This window comes from Achroia grisella, unplaced genomic scaffold, assembly GCF_030625045.1.
Source record: "Achroia grisella isolate CSIRO2021 unplaced genomic scaffold, CSIRO_AGI_Agris_v1 utg1062, whole genome shotgun sequence".
Classification (NCBI taxonomy): domain Eukaryota; kingdom Metazoa; phylum Arthropoda; class Insecta; order Lepidoptera; family Pyralidae; genus Achroia; species Achroia grisella.
Window position 1 is genome coordinate 271,493 of NW_026712566.1, and position 17,213 is coordinate 288,705.

Below are 17,213 nucleotides of genomic sequence, written 5' to 3' on the forward strand. Positions count from 1 at the left end.
CTAGTAGTATTTAACATTTCTGTATACAGATCCAAGGTCTCGTTATAACTACTCAACCGCCCGTGATCCAACAAAGATTTATTTTGTGATTGTCAAAATTTTGTGAAAAGGTGTGGCCTTTTCACAAAATTTTGCTGCTCTCTTAGTACTTTAGATTTTTATAACATTTATTACTTTAACTGTACATGAAAATAATAAGATGCTGACTGTACATTACAAGCCTACCACGAACATGCCTGCATATAAGAATCCCCACATGATAATTACTAAATGATTCAGTCGGTAAGTATTGTGAGAAGCATGACGTGTATTGAGTTTACCGTAAACGGAAGAAAATGTTCAGGTATTGTAATTATAGTATGTAATTACCATATATCATATTTTTTTAAGTAGCCAGAAACTCAAATTATATGTTTTTTTTGTAAAAAAATGTTTTTTACAAAGCTTAAAGTATATAGTAAAAACTAGAAAAGCTACACAAATTTTTGAATTGTATACAAAGGACTGTATTTGCTTTTCTTCCTAAAAGTAGTGGTCCAACCCGGCTTTACTTAGCTGCTCACAACTTTGCAAGTTTTGTATAGATAAACATAATATGCTAACAATAAAAAATATTTTAAAAATAATTTCGCTGCTTCAAATTGAATTGAGTTTACCTTTCAAACAGAGAAAGTATTTTTAAGATTTGTCAAGTACTTCTTGACTTTATCTGTTACAATCATATATACAGTCAAATATTTCACATTTATAATATGAATATAGACTAGTTGATTAAATATTGCACGCGTAGTACTAATTAAAAAAAATATAGATTTCAGTTTTTTTTGATTAAGATAAATATAATTTTTGAAAATTTAATTTTTTTTTCCTTAATTTGGCAAATGGTTGAAGTTAGGCCTGTTACCCTTTAATATTATTTACAATCTATTTTTACTTGAAGAGAACCGCCCATGGAAACCCGCCCGCTCTAGTGAAGGCATCCCTTGCGAAGAACCTTAGTTAAAACCTTAGTACCCCATGAAGCATTTATAATTATAGAAACGGGAATGTAATTTGTCACCTATTAATAATAATAATAATCTAATAATTATTTCAGAACAATTCACACAGCGTAATCTAGACCCAAGTTAAGCTAGCTAAAGGCTGTGTTATGGATACTAGACAGCTGATACAAATACATAGATATTTCTTTTTTACACCCAGACAGATATAAATAATAATATCATCATACTCATAAATGTAAACGTTTGTGCCGTGCGAGGAATCGAACCCGTGGCCATCAGAAGTAAAGCTGTGTACTACCGAGGTCATATATGTATTTATTTTATGTAATTGGACTGAAAAAAAAAACAGACCGGCCTAAAGTTGTAATTGTAATTATGTATATACCATACATGAAATTTTACACGTTGCGCCCCTGATATACACTTATGCGTAGAAATTCAAGAAGGCTAAGACGTAATTTCTCTTATAATGTAATTTCATTGAGTTTCACATCCTTCATCTGAAAACTGCTTGACGGGTGATACATGTAGACAGTGGCACGCATCAACATTTTATAAGTTGTGAGTTAGTTAATTTATACATCTACTTCAAAACCATTATATAAGTTACTACACATCATCGTCATTACATAGCATAAAATAAAGTCGCTGTCGCTGTCTGTCCCTATGTATGCTTAAATCTTAAATTATGCAACGGATTTTGAAGCGGTTTTTTTAATAGATAGAGTGATTCAAGAGGAAGAATTATATATATAATACATATACACCCGAGCGAATCCGGGGCGAGTAGCTAGTTTTTACTAAAGCTGTTTCTAAGTAGATGCGTACTTTTAAAGTAACTACCTACTTTCTTATTAAATATATATAATAAAGTCACCATTTCTATTTAAAGACTCGAAACAACTTGAGTAAATTAACAAATACTCATTATTTAACATGGAAATTAATTGTAACATGAAACTCTTTTGTTTAACTCGTTATAATAATAGGGATTAGTATGCTAATTGATGGCTTCAATATACTTATGCAAATGCGGAACGATTGTTACGTTTGTATTTCGTTATTTCAAAAAAGGTAGGTATATTTTCTTCAAATTCTTGACTTCAAAAGGTACTATAGACCTTACATTGTAAGGTATGTTTTCCTAAAAGGTGCATTTAAAAATAGTTTACTAGATGTGGCAGTGAAATTATAGGGTACGGAGATAATACAGATTACTCCCCCGGAATGGCCATATCGGAAAAGACCCACTGGAGTTTCATGATGATGTTATAAATAATTTTGAGAGGTACTTATATTGTAAGGTTTATTTCCGTTAAAGTTGAGATAGTGAAATTACAGGGTAGAGAGGTAATACTGATTAGTTCTCTGGAATACATGAGAAATACCACTGGCGCTTCATGATGATGTTATATCCGTTATAAATATATTCGACAGGTACTATCGACCTTATATTGTAAGGTGTGTTTCCATTAAAGGATGATATATGGCAGTGAAATTACAGAGTACGGAGATAATACAGACTAGTCCTCCGAAATGACAATACATGAAAGTACAACTGGCGTTTCATGATGATTTTATATCCGTTATTCTGTTTTTGTATATACGTAGCCATTTCAGTTATAAAAAATGAGTTTGCGTTTTTATTACTCCCTGAGACAAAGAGGGGTTGTATGTTTCAAATCGTGGTTATAAAGCAAAAAACCGCATGTTTTTTGCTTGAAAGCTGAGTTGATCGAGATAATTCTTAGTTACAATATATTAGATATTTTTTATAATTAAGTGATTACTTTCTTATTCAATTATTTGTTTTGAGTGTGTTTTTGTAGTCTCTCTTTCCGTAACCGTGACGTATTTTGATTTGAGACTACTTATTACTACTTAGAGATTTAATCTCGATCCCCATTCCATCCCCTTCGTGAATTAGTTTCATTTCACGATAGCTATGACCTAGGTACTATTGGAGTCTTATGAGGTTTTCGACTGTGGAGATACAATTTTCTGAATATTAGATTACCAAGTATGTCCACTGGACGTACCTGATACAATAGCTCCATTGCCATATCATTATTGTTTGTCTCACGCATTGTCACAGTAATTCAGTACGTACCATCATAAGTAGGCTCATTGGGATGATTGCTACTCTTTCAAATTATACACATGTAACTTAGTTTCATATAAATAAATTGTATAGAAAACTTAAATCCAATTCTAATTTTTGTGAAACGTAATTGACATAAAAATTATGTTGAAAATAAAACGGCCATTCAGTGCTGTTCATTATATATTCTGTTTCGTATAATAATAAAGTATGAAAAAGTAATGAAATATGTATATATATAGGTATTATTTATAAAAATAATAAACAGACTTGGTGAGCTAAACCTTAAGGTAGGTTGCTACGTTGTATGTTACTGTATTCACACTAAGAAAAATAAATAAAAATATTCTATACGGTAGTATCATAAAGAAAATATTTATTAAAATATATAACTTAAAACAACATCAAATATTTTTTTAAATGTAGGCTTAGGGCAGTGGTATGGTTCTGAATTTAAGGTCACTCTGAAGTTGGACGTTTAATCACGATACCATCCTTATGAGCTGAGGGTAACTGGAGCAGAGATTAAGTGCAAACGACGAGACGGCAGGTGTAGCGGTAGTAATAGCAATACGGTGTTACTATGCTCACGCGATTGTCCAATGATATCTTTGCTATGTTTCAAATCCAGAACTAAATTCCCTGGAAATTACCATTAAACACATAATTACTAAAATGTCCAATTCTTTATCCTGACTGCAACATCTGCGTGATGTAAACAACCAACATATCTAGATATCTTGATGAGGCAGTCAAGGTTTATAATAAAAGCAGAAGGACGGTTACTTAAATCTAATTTAAACTATTTTATAATATTTACTAGGTACTAACAATGATTTCTAGTTAAAGTAGGTAGTGATACTAGTATTATCTCAATAACTAATACAATGGAATATTATAATAAATCAGTATTTAGAAATTATATCGTGGTGTAATAAGGGTTTAATGAATGATGTCAATGACAAGAAAATGACAAAGCAAAGCAAAGCAATATGCATTTCTACTTACAACTACTACTTAAACTAATAAATACGATAAGTGCATAACTTACCTAATTATGAGGATGTAATCACAAACAAATTATAATTAGTTCGTTTTAAAATATGATTTTAGAAAAGAACTTAGGATTTATCAATAAAATATAAAAATGTAGCTGTGCGAACGTCAACTCGCTCGACCGTACGTAATGTTCCTTTTCCGTGGGTAGATCTTGACATTTATTTGTCGGTTTGCATTACGTTTACGACGTTGCGTTTTATTACAATGCAGTAATTAAATTGAAACAGATAAGTATTCGACATTTAAACTAATAACAAAGTCGTAATAATAGTATGTGAATTGATTTATAATTTTAAATTGGGGTTGAATAAAATTGTTTGCATATTGTTATTATATATATATAAGGATTATTATAGATGTATGTATAGACTTATTTTATTCAAAAAAATATATTATTATATAGGTACACACGCTAACCGTGACAAGGACAGTAATGAAATAAATGAGATTTTTTTAACATAGGTATACATATTATTTACGTATTACGTATTTTTTCTATTTCTTTCATATATATAGTAAAAGATTTCAGATCTGATATTTTAAATATTTTATATTTAGAATTATTTGTGTTCAATAGTGATTGGTTATTGTTTTGTTTCTGCGTATTAGTTTGCAGTTAACACAAATTCTTTTTTACCTATTGTCAAAATATGAAATATTTAGAGTTAATTTTAGCAATTTGATGATAGGATTGTTAACTATACAAATAGTTGTATAATATATACTACAATAAAAGTTAGATAGAAAATACTATTATAAAAGTATTCATCTCAAATCAAACCTAAAATTCATGAAATTGTAATACTATTTTAGGCAGGTAAAAATGGCGTTTCGACACTGATTCGCTGTACTCAGGGACATACTCAGTTCCTACGGAAACCGAATGTAATCGATCCATTTAAAAATACTACAATGTAATCTTATAGTAATAATTCATAATAATGAATAATTATAAACCATCCGTTATAACATAAATAATACTGATTGTTTTAAACGTGAAATACCAACGTTCAATTACAAGACTGATGCCTCCATTACATAATTATCTAATTATATTTACATGAAACATTGTTATGAATACGAGAGAGGCGGTTTGATTTGAACCTTTGGTAACATGTATGTGGTGCTGTAGTTTTATTTCATTTGTGTATTAGTAAAACTATTAACAAGACAGAATGAAGTATATAACAAGAGTGTACTATAAAATAACTATAAATATAAATACATATTTAGAATAAAAATTACATTTCCAATTAGCCAGATACAACATGTGGTATGTATGTATTGTGCATAATACGTAGTGTATAATTATGTAAATGTTATCATACCTGAATTGATTTGGAACTAAATTTATATCTGGAGTATCAAGAATTTATATTTATATTTAGAAAGATAGTGTATTCGGTGTCTTCTATTGTTCGTAAATTTTCACTGCTGACATATTATTATTTTAACCAATTATATATACATATTTTACTTTTGTATTTCACTATATTTATTAACATTGCATACTAAATGCCTACAATGGTAATATTTTTTACAGTGTCCAAGAATATTTGACAAAAATGAATAGGTACTTTCAAATAAAATATTTCATTTCAATTCATTAGAGACTTTATTTGTATCTGTGATCCGAATCCGGATCCGAATCGAAATCTGTGAATCGTGCGGATAGCCTCAATAATATCATCACACTGACTCAAACAAAAAAAACGTCTTCCAAATTAAAGTTAAGATAATTGGTTAAACAAAACGTTTGATCGTCTCCGGGACTCATTAGTTAAATTGTCTCTGTATTGTGCTGAACTATGCTTGCGGGTATGGCAGTTTATTTCTTTATGCGTAATTGGAGATATTTAATAAGATTGCGTGACTTTAAAAAAAATAAGTCACGCAATTATTATCAAATGAGAGGTCTCAAAAATGTTCATGCCTTGACTTATTTATGTGACCTTTGTATAAACTACTAGTGGTATTAGTGGTATGGCCATCGACTGTTCTATAAATTAATAAATTAACAATTGTTATATTTGTTATGAGAATTATCTTTACTTCATTAGATTTAGGCTAAACAAATCTCAGTAGATCACATAACGCGTGGATTTATTTCATATTCTGTGAAAATGTTGTACTAGCTAAGTCTTGGTAAATTTGATACACAAAGAGATAAACAGACAGTTTTTGCCTTGTTTTAATTTACGATTATATTATCTACTAGCTAGCTCGATAGATGTTGACTGTCTTAATTATGAAAATATGATTCGCTTTGGTTTAATTATAAACAAAAAAAAAAACTCTGCGCAACTGTTCTAATTTTTTCTTTCATAACAACCCTCTCTTCACAATAACAAACACAACAAAAAAAGAATTAGCGAAATCAATCCAGCCAGCATACCGGGGTTAATTTTTATACATATAGATAATAATTATTGTTTTTGTATTGTATATTTTTTCATTGTGACCTTAATATACATATATATAATATATTTTTAACCGATAACCGGCCTTTCACGACTAGAACCATGGACCACACAGTTATCTCGTGGTGGGTACCCCCTGAGTTATAATTCCTGAGAAATTAGACGTCATTTTGCGAGGTGCGACCGTGTACCTGAGAAAATGGAGTTGAACTGTTATTATAACTTTTTTTATAAAGTATGTATATTTAATTCTAGTGGACGCCAGAACTCCCCGCAGTACGACTCTGAACGCGTACCTCAGATACGTGTTGTCGTTGCCCGGGACGAAGGCCATGTGCCACGAGGGAGGCTGCGGCGCGTGCTGCGTGTCGGTGCGCGCGCTCAGAGAGACCTCCGGCAGGAAGGAGACCTTCTCAGTTAATTCTGTAATTAGAGCTTTTTTAAGGATAGGTACATAGGTAATAGTGTATCTACCTGCGTGGTATACGCTTGTAGGGCGCCAGGTGAGGTTAATACAAAGAGCACGATGTCAGATCAGATAGCCCATGGTGGCGAAATTACTACGATCAAGCACGCTTGTTTAAATGGCGGACCGCGTGGAGACCGTCCGTGATACGGTACAGTTTAATAACGGAGCGACTACTCTTCATTACTAACAATACTATTGTAATGAAGAAGGGTAGGTATTGTTACAATACTCTACTCCCTTAAGAAGAGTATTAATATCTACATTATAATTATATTATGTATCTATCTTTTAGCAAGTGGCAAGATTCCATTGACAAGTGAGTAAGCTCTTAAATTTTGAATGAAAATTATTATTTATTTGACGACAAATCTAATCGTATGGTTAACAAGCAAAAGAAACATATTGTTCATGTGAAACGTCATATAATAATATCCCTAGACAATGTGTTATTGATACTATCTACAACACATTTTCTAGGGATAACATTTTAGATAAATTTGATACATCAATATACAATGATACGTCAAATTTTTACATTATAATTTTATATTTTCCCTATCCGCGCATTTTAATACACATTTAAGTATCAACTACAATTCGTTTAATCAATGTACACGTGGTTATCATTGTTTCAGTGTTTGGTGCTGGTGTTCTCCTGTCATGGCTGGAATATAACTACCATCGAAGGCGTCGGGAACCGTCGCGACGGTTACTCCGACATTCAGAAGCGGTTCAGGGCATTCAACGCCACCCAGTGTGGATATTGCACGCCCGGCTGGATCATGAATTTATATAGGTAGGTAACTTATGTGTTTTGATAGGACAGGACTATTTTTAATTGTCGGTGGTGGAATAGTGCTTCCGTCTACACAGCCATTATCCCATTATATGAAATACACTATGTCGTTACTGACGTGATGACATGACCCACCATACGCCTGGTATATTTGTATGTTGAAGAAAAAAATTCTAAAATTGTAATGTAATAGTATAAAAGGCTGTTTTTTTATTGAATTGATATTATTTCTATTTATTTGATCGTAGAAGGATGTGAGTCACCGCATTTGTTTGTTATGGGTGGTTCCGTCAACAAAACTAAGTATGTAAAAACTTCTAGTGTCGCTCAGATATGAACTCACGACTTTTTAAGTGTAAGTCGGGTATTAAATCAATAGTCCAGGATGGCATCACTAATAATACTACATCACTAGTAATACGCTGTTAAATTAATTCATGTACATATGTATGCCAATAGCTCCGTATATGCCTTTCTGATACTTAAAGGTGGTTTGTAAAATGTACGGAGTAATGACCGGATTAACCGTCAAAGTTACACGCGTACGGAGCTGATATTGACTGTTGATTTAGCTGCGAAAAAGACTAATTAATTATCGTCGTCGTTTTATTCAGACGATTGTAGCGTGTTAGCGTGAGTTAGAGTCTTCAGTAAGAATTTCAGGACGAAAATACACACTCAAAACGTTTTAATATAGCGTCTTTATAAAGTTGATTACTACTCTGAATTACGCCCAAGAGGTTTTGATTAGAAATCTGGTACAAACAAAAAACGGTGTTAATACTTCTAAATAACTTCCGGTGAAGGAAATTCACACACTATAATTAATCCAAGAGATAGTGGTAGGCTGGCTCACTGCCACGTTGGAAATTAAATATACCTACAGAGCAACATGTGGGCAATGGTTGCCCATTGCGTTATTAGTGTAACTATGTAATATTATATTATTTGTGGTGTAACCGACTACCCTATCTAGGATAATAGTCATGACGGTTTATATGCATGTAAATTGTAAGGTTCTAATATCACGTGACCTGTAAGTACCTATACGTTCTCTTTGCGATCATAACAGCCATTAAGTACTTATAAAAAACAAGACTACTAATTTAAAAAATAGAATGCGTTTATTCTGTTGCAGCATTGTTTTGTTTCTTTTAATGAAATTCAGTATAAAATTATATTTTTCTATTAGTTAATTTCGATGTTTTAACACAAACATTTAAGTATATTGATTTGTGCAATATACCTATATATTCACAAAGATGAATTGTCGCTTTGAATTTGGTTGTCGAAAAACAAGTGTTTATTTAAAATACTGACACATTCCGTGACTTCATATCCATGTAATTTTTTTGTTAGTAATCCGATAGTTACTCTAATCTGGTAAGTTACTAAAATTCAGCTCACATTTATTGTTTTGGGTTCTACTACGTTAACAAAGTCCTTCTTTAGCCGACTTAAGAAAGGAGATTCTATGTTCGATGGCTGATTTTCTAATATGTAACAGTTTTGGGTTTGCATTCATAAAAAGAATAAATAACGCCGACTAATACTCAATGAAGTTCTATTTTTGTATATTGTATATTAAAATAATAGATATTATTAAGTTTACAGGATAAACACCTGACAACAGCAGAATTGGAAAAATCATTCGGCAGTAACACGTGCCGATGTACAGGATATAGACCTATATTGGACGTGATCAAGTCATACGCAGTCGACGCCAGCCCTGAGCTACAACAGAGGGTGAACGATATAGAAGATTTAGAAATATGTGATAGGAAATCAAGTAATTGCCAAAGAAAATGTTCTACGCATAGCTTCGATAGCGACTGGAGCGTAATAGAGAACTCATTGCCTAGAAGTGATGAAGCGATAGTTCTAGATTTTGGTAAAGAAAAAATATTTAAGGTATTCAACGAAGAAGACATTTTTGAAGTATTTAACAAACACGGAGTAGATTCCTATCAACTTGTTGATGGGAATACCGCTAAAGGTGATTATTCAGTTCAGAAACCTATTATTCTATTTATTACTAGTAGAGGAAGTGATATTAGCTTATCAAAAAGAGGTAATTATATTAGTAATAGAGAATAATATAATAGAGACCTAGAGGCCTCTTATATTGTAATTTCAACGTCTGATCTGGCCTTCAACCAAAATATTGCTTACAAATCAAGCTGCTTGACGGCTTAAATATGTGAAAATGAAGTATCCATGAAGACGACTATTTGCAGTTTAAGTATAGGACTTAATTTAATATTCTTTAATTGGATTTATATCATAGTAGGTTTCTAATCGCCAAACGTATATAACGCTTTTTTCTAGGTATTTATGAAAAATATGAATATCCTCGAGTAGTAATAGATATTAGCAATGTGAAATCGCTAAAAGGATATCAATATGATCAGAACTTAATACTGGGAGCCAACACATCATTGGAGGAATGCAAACAAATATTCAAAGACATGGCACATTCAAATGATGATTTCAGTTATCTGTCTGAATTTGCTAAGCATTTCGACAAAATTGCTCATATTCCCGTTAGAAATGTGGGTAATGTAGATATTTAACTTTTGTTCAACAGTATTAATATTTTTTTATTAGTTACAACGGAATAATGCAGCCGTCTGCGGTACGCAGATGGGCACCAGTGGAGAACGAAGTCAGGTCACTACCGACGATGCAAATTCATTAAGAATTAATAGCTATGGTTTTCGTAGGAGTATCACGTGGAGGTCAATCTAATAGGGTAGATTACAAGCCCGATTGCTAATAATATACCTTGTCAGGTTGACATGATGCCCGCTACTGCCTTTTACATCGCACCGCCATCGACAGAGAATTCATCCTCACACGTTGGACTAGAAGGGGTTTCGGACAGAGCAGTTTCATCCAGCGTAATGTACACCGCGATTGGCAACGCGCCCATGTGGTTTTTGACCAACGCGCCCTTGACCAACTTGGTGTTTTAGGCGTATTACAGGCAACTGTAATCGTTTGCCATCAGATGGGCCAAATGCTTGTTTGCCACCATGGTAGTTTAAAAAAGAACCTCAAAGTAATCCCCCTTGGTAACCATCGTGCTCAATTTCCCATCAAATAATACCTACTAAAAAATCACTTCGTACGTTCAGATTGTTATTAATAAGAATAATACACAGTCACGACTGTTATCACAGTAGTCAGCATTGTCCAATTAATTTTATTAGGTATCCGTACTTCCATCACTGAATGGTTAGTCAGAAATTGTAAATTGATAAAAATAATAAACCATTAGACCACGATGTCCCGTTACGAATATAGATTTTTTTTATTATATATTATAATATATATAAATTCTCAGTTTGACAGAATTTTTAAATTTATTTCAGATCGGATCACTGGCCGGTAACTTGATGTTGAAACACAGCATGCCGTCGTTTCCGTCGGATGTGTTTTTGCTTTTATCTGCGGTTGGTGCAGTGATTACTGTCAGTAAGTTTATTATGTATTTATTTGAACAGCGTCGCGAAATACAATTAGTTAAATCGTATATACTCTTTAATTAAAAACTCTTATTCATTGGCATTAAATTTTCAGGAAATTCAAGCGGACAAAAGAGTATTTTACACATGCCAAACTTCCTGAGATATAATATGCAAGGCATGCTAATACTCTCGATTGCATTGCCTCCACTAGGCGCAACAAATATTTTTAAAAGTTATAAGGTACGATTAATTTTATGGCTGTTCTCGACGATGTTCCATGAATAGCATAGCAACCGTTTTAGGATATTTACTGTTTAATCTACAACACTTGTAGTACAATTGTTTAATTTACATATATTTAGAAATTGCTAAGTAGGCAATTTGACTTACTAATATGAATGTCTCAATTTAAACCTGAAACAAATGAAGCTACAAATAGATGCACTGGTTGTTTCTAGAACAGAAATATGTGAATTAAAATATAAATATTTGTACAAGTTATTAAATCATGAAACTGGTTATTTATTATTCAATATAGAAAAATACCGAATATATATGAGGTGGATTAAATTATTATTCACATCTTAAAAAAAGTATAGGAAATAAATAGGAAATAATTTCTTAAAAATAATAATGAACGAAGATCAATTATTATAGCAGGTCAATTATTTTAAAGAGAAGTAACGACAGAAATAACAAGTGTCTAAATATTTTCTGATTTGGACTCACGGAACACGAAATTCAAACATAGAGTTCTGTATTCGGCTAGATCGCTAATTAATTTAAAAATCCACAGATAATGCCGAGAAATCAAAATGCTATAGCTATTGTAAATGCAGCATTCCTACTAAATATGAGCAACGATAATAAAACAGTAAAAGATGCTACCATTGTATTTGGTAATATTTCAACAGAATTTATATACGCTAAACGTACTGAGGACTATTTACGGAACAAAAATATTTTTGATAATAAAGTACTACAAGGAGCTATTAAGGAATTGCATGATGAAATATGTCCAGATGAAAATAGTTTTTATTCAAAGGATATACGTAAGAAATTGGCAATTGGACTTTTTTATAAGGTAAAGTCGTTTTAAATTTCAATAAATTGCTTGCTGGCTTTTATTAAAGAAACGATGTTTTTTTTTATTGCTTATTATCTTTTTTTATACTTTTTTGTTTAGGTCATAAACTCTGATATATTTTTATCTCTACCTTGTGCATCCATATAGTTACATCATTTCAAAAGTATATATCTTGTGATATTCTTATTAAAAATATGCTTACTTCCAAGATCAATATTTCATTTAATATATATTTAGATATGAACTGATTATATATATGTTTTACTTGATTTTTAGTTTACTTTGAGCATTGCCCCGTCCAGTATTGTTGATCCTCGCTATAAATCCGGAGGAGAATTGCTGCATCGTCCGATCTCTCACGGAACTCAAGACTTCCAAACAGATTCTTCGCTGTATCCTATTAACCAGCCCCTTCCCAAGTTAGAAGGCTTACTTCAGAGCTCAGGAGAAGCACAATTTGTAAATGACATTCCGCCGTTCCCTTTAGAAGTATTTGGTGCGTTTGTATTATCTACAATACATGTTGGGCAGATTGATTTTATAGACTCAACTGATGTTTTGGTAAGAGTAAATTGTGACTTATTATTGATAATTTTTCAGTCTATTTTTTTTAATAATTCGTACCTATCAAACTCTCTTTCTTACTTATACAATAAAATTTATATTATACTTACCATGTTCTATCATATTTTTGTCTATATATCTCAACATATGTATATGTGAGGTAGGCAATGAATTTTTGCTTTATGTATTATAAAAATAATGTTCAGCTATAATTTGTATAAAAATTATAGAAAATAGATGGAGTGCTGGCTGTATATACTGCAAAAGATATACCCGGAGCTAATTCTTTTATTCGCCCGGGGATTCAACTCGAGACTGAAAATGAAGAGATTCTTGTGAGCAGTAATGTCAAATATTATGGTCAACCTCTAGCCATTGTTGTGGCGGTTTCCCAAGAGCTTGCTGCAAATGCTGCAAAGCAAGTTAAAGTGACGTATAAAAACATAAGTTTTGAAGTACCTGTTACCACTATAGATAAAGCTAAAAAAGACAGCAAAAGATATATGCCAAGCGATGTAAGTATTGAACCTAAAGGTCGTGGTAATAATGTTACAAATATTGTGAAAGGTATATATGAAATTGAAACACAATATCATTATTATATGGAACCAATAACTTGCGTCGTGGTGCCAGTGGATGATGGACTCGAAGTATATGAATCTACGCAATGGATGGATTTAAGTCAAATAGCAATAGCTCAATGTTTGGATATAAAAGAAAGTCAGTAAGTACCTGATCTAAATCTGAATTTAAAATTACTAACTATTTATATCTTTTCATGTTAATGAAGTTTATAGATTCATTAGAAAGTATCAACATTTTATTTTCAGAGTTTTCTTGAAAGTGCGTCGTTGTGGAGGTGCATTTGGCGGTAAAATTAGTCGGAATGTGCAAGCGTCTACAGCTTGTGCTTTAGTTGCCCAGAAGATGGCATTGCCGTGCCGTTTCATATTGCCAATACAAACCAACATGTCCATTGTTGGTGGTAGGTTTCCAACGCAATGCGAATATGAGGTATGTATTTATTTACAGATTTATTATATATAATATATTTTTTTGATTTCCTGCTATTATTACGTACAAATATAATTTTATCTATTAGTAGAAATTTTATTATTAGGTATATGTTATGTTTTAAATGGCGCTGTTCATGCAACTTATTCAAGGATACATGCTTTAATTAGATAAATAAATAATATGTTAATTAATTTATAATAGTAAAAAATCCACATAACCATTCTAATTATTTACATGATCATGAGATATAAATGAAATACTCGCAGAAAATATTCTTAAAGTTGGATAAACGCAGAAGCCATCAATTATTGAATACTATGTATGTATATATATTGTTTAGGTAGGTGTGGATGATAATGGGACGATTCAATACCTAAAAGGGACGATCGTGCAAGATCAGGGTTACTCAATCAATGATTCTGTCATTTCTTACGTTGCGGGAGGTTTCCCAAATTGCTACAATTCTGATTACATGGACGTAAAATTTGCTTCCGTATTCACTGACTTGCCTTGTAATACATTTGTTCGAGCGCCAGGTGAGAATATAAATTATTATTAAAAAATAGTAATTAATATTAAAACAACGTTAAATTGTGAGATGTTAATCTTAGTTTGATTTGCTTATTTTGTTTAACGAAATTTTACATTTGATAAAGGTACATTAGAAGGTATCGTTTGCATAGAAAATATAATGGAACACATCGCGTATGGTGTACGAAAGGATGCAACAGATGTACGTATTGCAAATATGAGAAAGGAAGACAATGATATACCACAGCTCATAAATGTATTAAAAAAAGAAGCCAACTATGATGAACGAGTGAAATCAATCCAAGATTATAATGAGTCGAATCGTTGGATAAAGAAAGCTATACATATTAGTCCAATGCTTTTCCCAGTTGAGTACTATGGTAATTATTCTGCCATGGTGTCTATATACAGAGGAGATGGTACGGTAACAGTTACCACTGGTGGTATAGAGATGGGTCAGGGTCTTAACACAAAAGCAGCACAAGTATGCGCTCACCAATTAGGTATTCCATTGAAGTATATATCTGTATTGCCGAGTGTCACATCTGCAGCAGCTAATAATGTATTCTCTGGTTCTAGTATAACTAGTGAATCTGTCTGTTACTCTATAATAAAATCTTGCGAAATACTGAATGAGCGACTGCAATCGGTAAAACAAGAGTTGACAAATCCGACATGGGAACAATTAATTTGGAAGGCCGGGGAAATGTTAGTGGATTTGACTGCTATTTATATGATGACAGATCAAGAAAAAGATTTGTCGAGCTACAGTGCATTTGGTATATCCATTTTAGAAACAGAATTAGATGTAATAACAGGGAGATACGAATTGTTAAGAGTTGATATATTAGAGGATGTGGGCTTAAGTGCTAATCCAAGTATCGATGTTGGACAGGTAATTTTTAATATTATCAAGTTTAATTTATTTATAGTCATATTTTATTAATCATATATTTCTTTCTATAAACCAGTTAGAAGGAGGTTACGTCCAGGGTTTGGGATATTTCACGAGTGAGAAGATCATATATGACGAGCACACAGGCAAGAAACTCACTAATAGATCTTTAACATACCACGTACCTCTCGCCTTAGACATACCAGCAGATTTCAGAGTGAAATTTCGATACAATTCCAAAAATCCCAAGGGTGTATTGGGATCAAAAAGTAAGTGTATTAGTAAGTGTACTACCATTTAATATGAAAAATACTGTAAATTATTTTGAAATATATAATTTTATATTTCCAATTGATTCACATTGATATTGTAAAAGTGAAATTATAACTGTTGTATTTTATCACACCACAATGAAACGACTAAACAGTTTTTAATTAAATTTAATATGTAGATTTGTTGCCTTGGCATGGACACAGGTTATCTTTTTATTTTTGGTTAATAGCTCTATGCTATGCTTCCAGCTGTCGGAGAAATGGGTGTCTGTACTACATCTGGAGTGACGCATGCTCTTAGGAGATGTGTGATGGAATCGAGAAAGGATTCTGGACGCGACCCCACAGAGTGGATTAACATAGGTAACTTACTGAATTTACGCAAGCGACGCTGCCTGCGTAAATTAGACTAAAAAGTATTATATTTGTAAATCTAGAATTTTATGTTTATCATATCACTGTGCTGACGTTCAGTGAATATCACGATATGTCCTGATCGAGAATCATAATATATACTGAACGATTAGTTATCGTCTAAAGACTATCAAATTATTACGGAATTTATTATAGCGCTTTGTGAAATATTTCATTTATAATACATTGTAGTTGGTAAGCTAGTTTACACACTAAGGTATATAAACAAAATATGTAGATACAAACTATCGTTGTTCGGAATACAAAGACGCGGGCGCAGCTTTGAATTATGATAGTGTTCATGTGTGTATGGTTGTTGTATGTCATATTATTGTTACAGACATGCCCTGCACAACAGAGTCGATGCTGAAGGCATTGGATGTGAAATTAGAAGAATTTGTTTATAAGCTATGATGAAGGCAGTCTTCATGAAGGCAGTTCGACTGACATAATTTTTTTTGTTATATTAATTATTTATCTAATTGCATTTAATTACAGAATCAACTATTGAAAAGGTGTTGTTACAAAAATCTAAATATATGTTTTTAAAAGAAAGGGATTTTTTAACAATATATCAAATACTTAACCAATTCAAAAGGAGATCGATATTATGACGGCCTGAGCCGAGGTTCCAACCCCTAGCGGTGCCCTCAGATTAAATTCGTATGCGACAGGCGGGAGTAGGCCTTCAGCCGCTCCATGAGTCCTTTCGCGGGTTTGGAGTACCATCTGCACTTGCTCCCTATCGTCCGGTGAAGCTGTAATGGCCAGCTGCGGCCAACAGCATTAGAGTAGTCCGAAAAAAAAGCTGCTTATAGCGCGGCGTAAGTAAGTATGTACATATACTTTACCTATATGTAAAGTATATGTACATACATGTACGTATATGTATATACAGCGTGCAGTGTACTCAGCATTTTAAGAGAAATTTAAAATCGCTTTATTAGTATGAATTATTAGTATAATTGAACTGAAATATTGTTCTTGTATTTCATATATGGTCTAATTTTCTCCGAACGGCATAAGAACTCCTGTTCTGATAACTATGACTATGTAATATTTTCTCATCTGGCCTATGACGGATTTATTCATACTCAAGACACATTGGAAATAT

General features: G+C 32.3%; 1 protein-coding gene across 1 annotated transcript; it reads left to right on the plus strand.

Annotated features, from left to right (window-relative positions):
* Nucleotides 1-300: 300 nt before the first annotated feature.
* Nucleotides 301-17,061, plus strand: LOC131854909 (uncharacterized). The gene is made up of 16 exons (XM_059206095.1): nucleotides 301-343; nucleotides 6,840-7,009; nucleotides 7,689-7,849; nucleotides 9,457-9,845; nucleotides 10,178-10,401; nucleotides 11,224-11,326; nucleotides 11,432-11,559; nucleotides 12,116-12,403; nucleotides 12,683-12,967; nucleotides 13,201-13,694; nucleotides 13,801-13,984; nucleotides 14,328-14,523; nucleotides 14,644-15,413; nucleotides 15,490-15,682; nucleotides 15,935-16,048; nucleotides 16,440-17,061. The coding sequence occupies exons 1-16, from the start codon at nucleotides 301-303 to the stop codon at nucleotides 16,511-16,513; spliced, it is 3,816 nt and encodes a 1,271-aa protein (XP_059062078.1). The 3' UTR covers nucleotides 16,514-17,061.
* The last annotated feature ends 152 nt before the right edge of the window (nucleotides 17,062-17,213 follow it).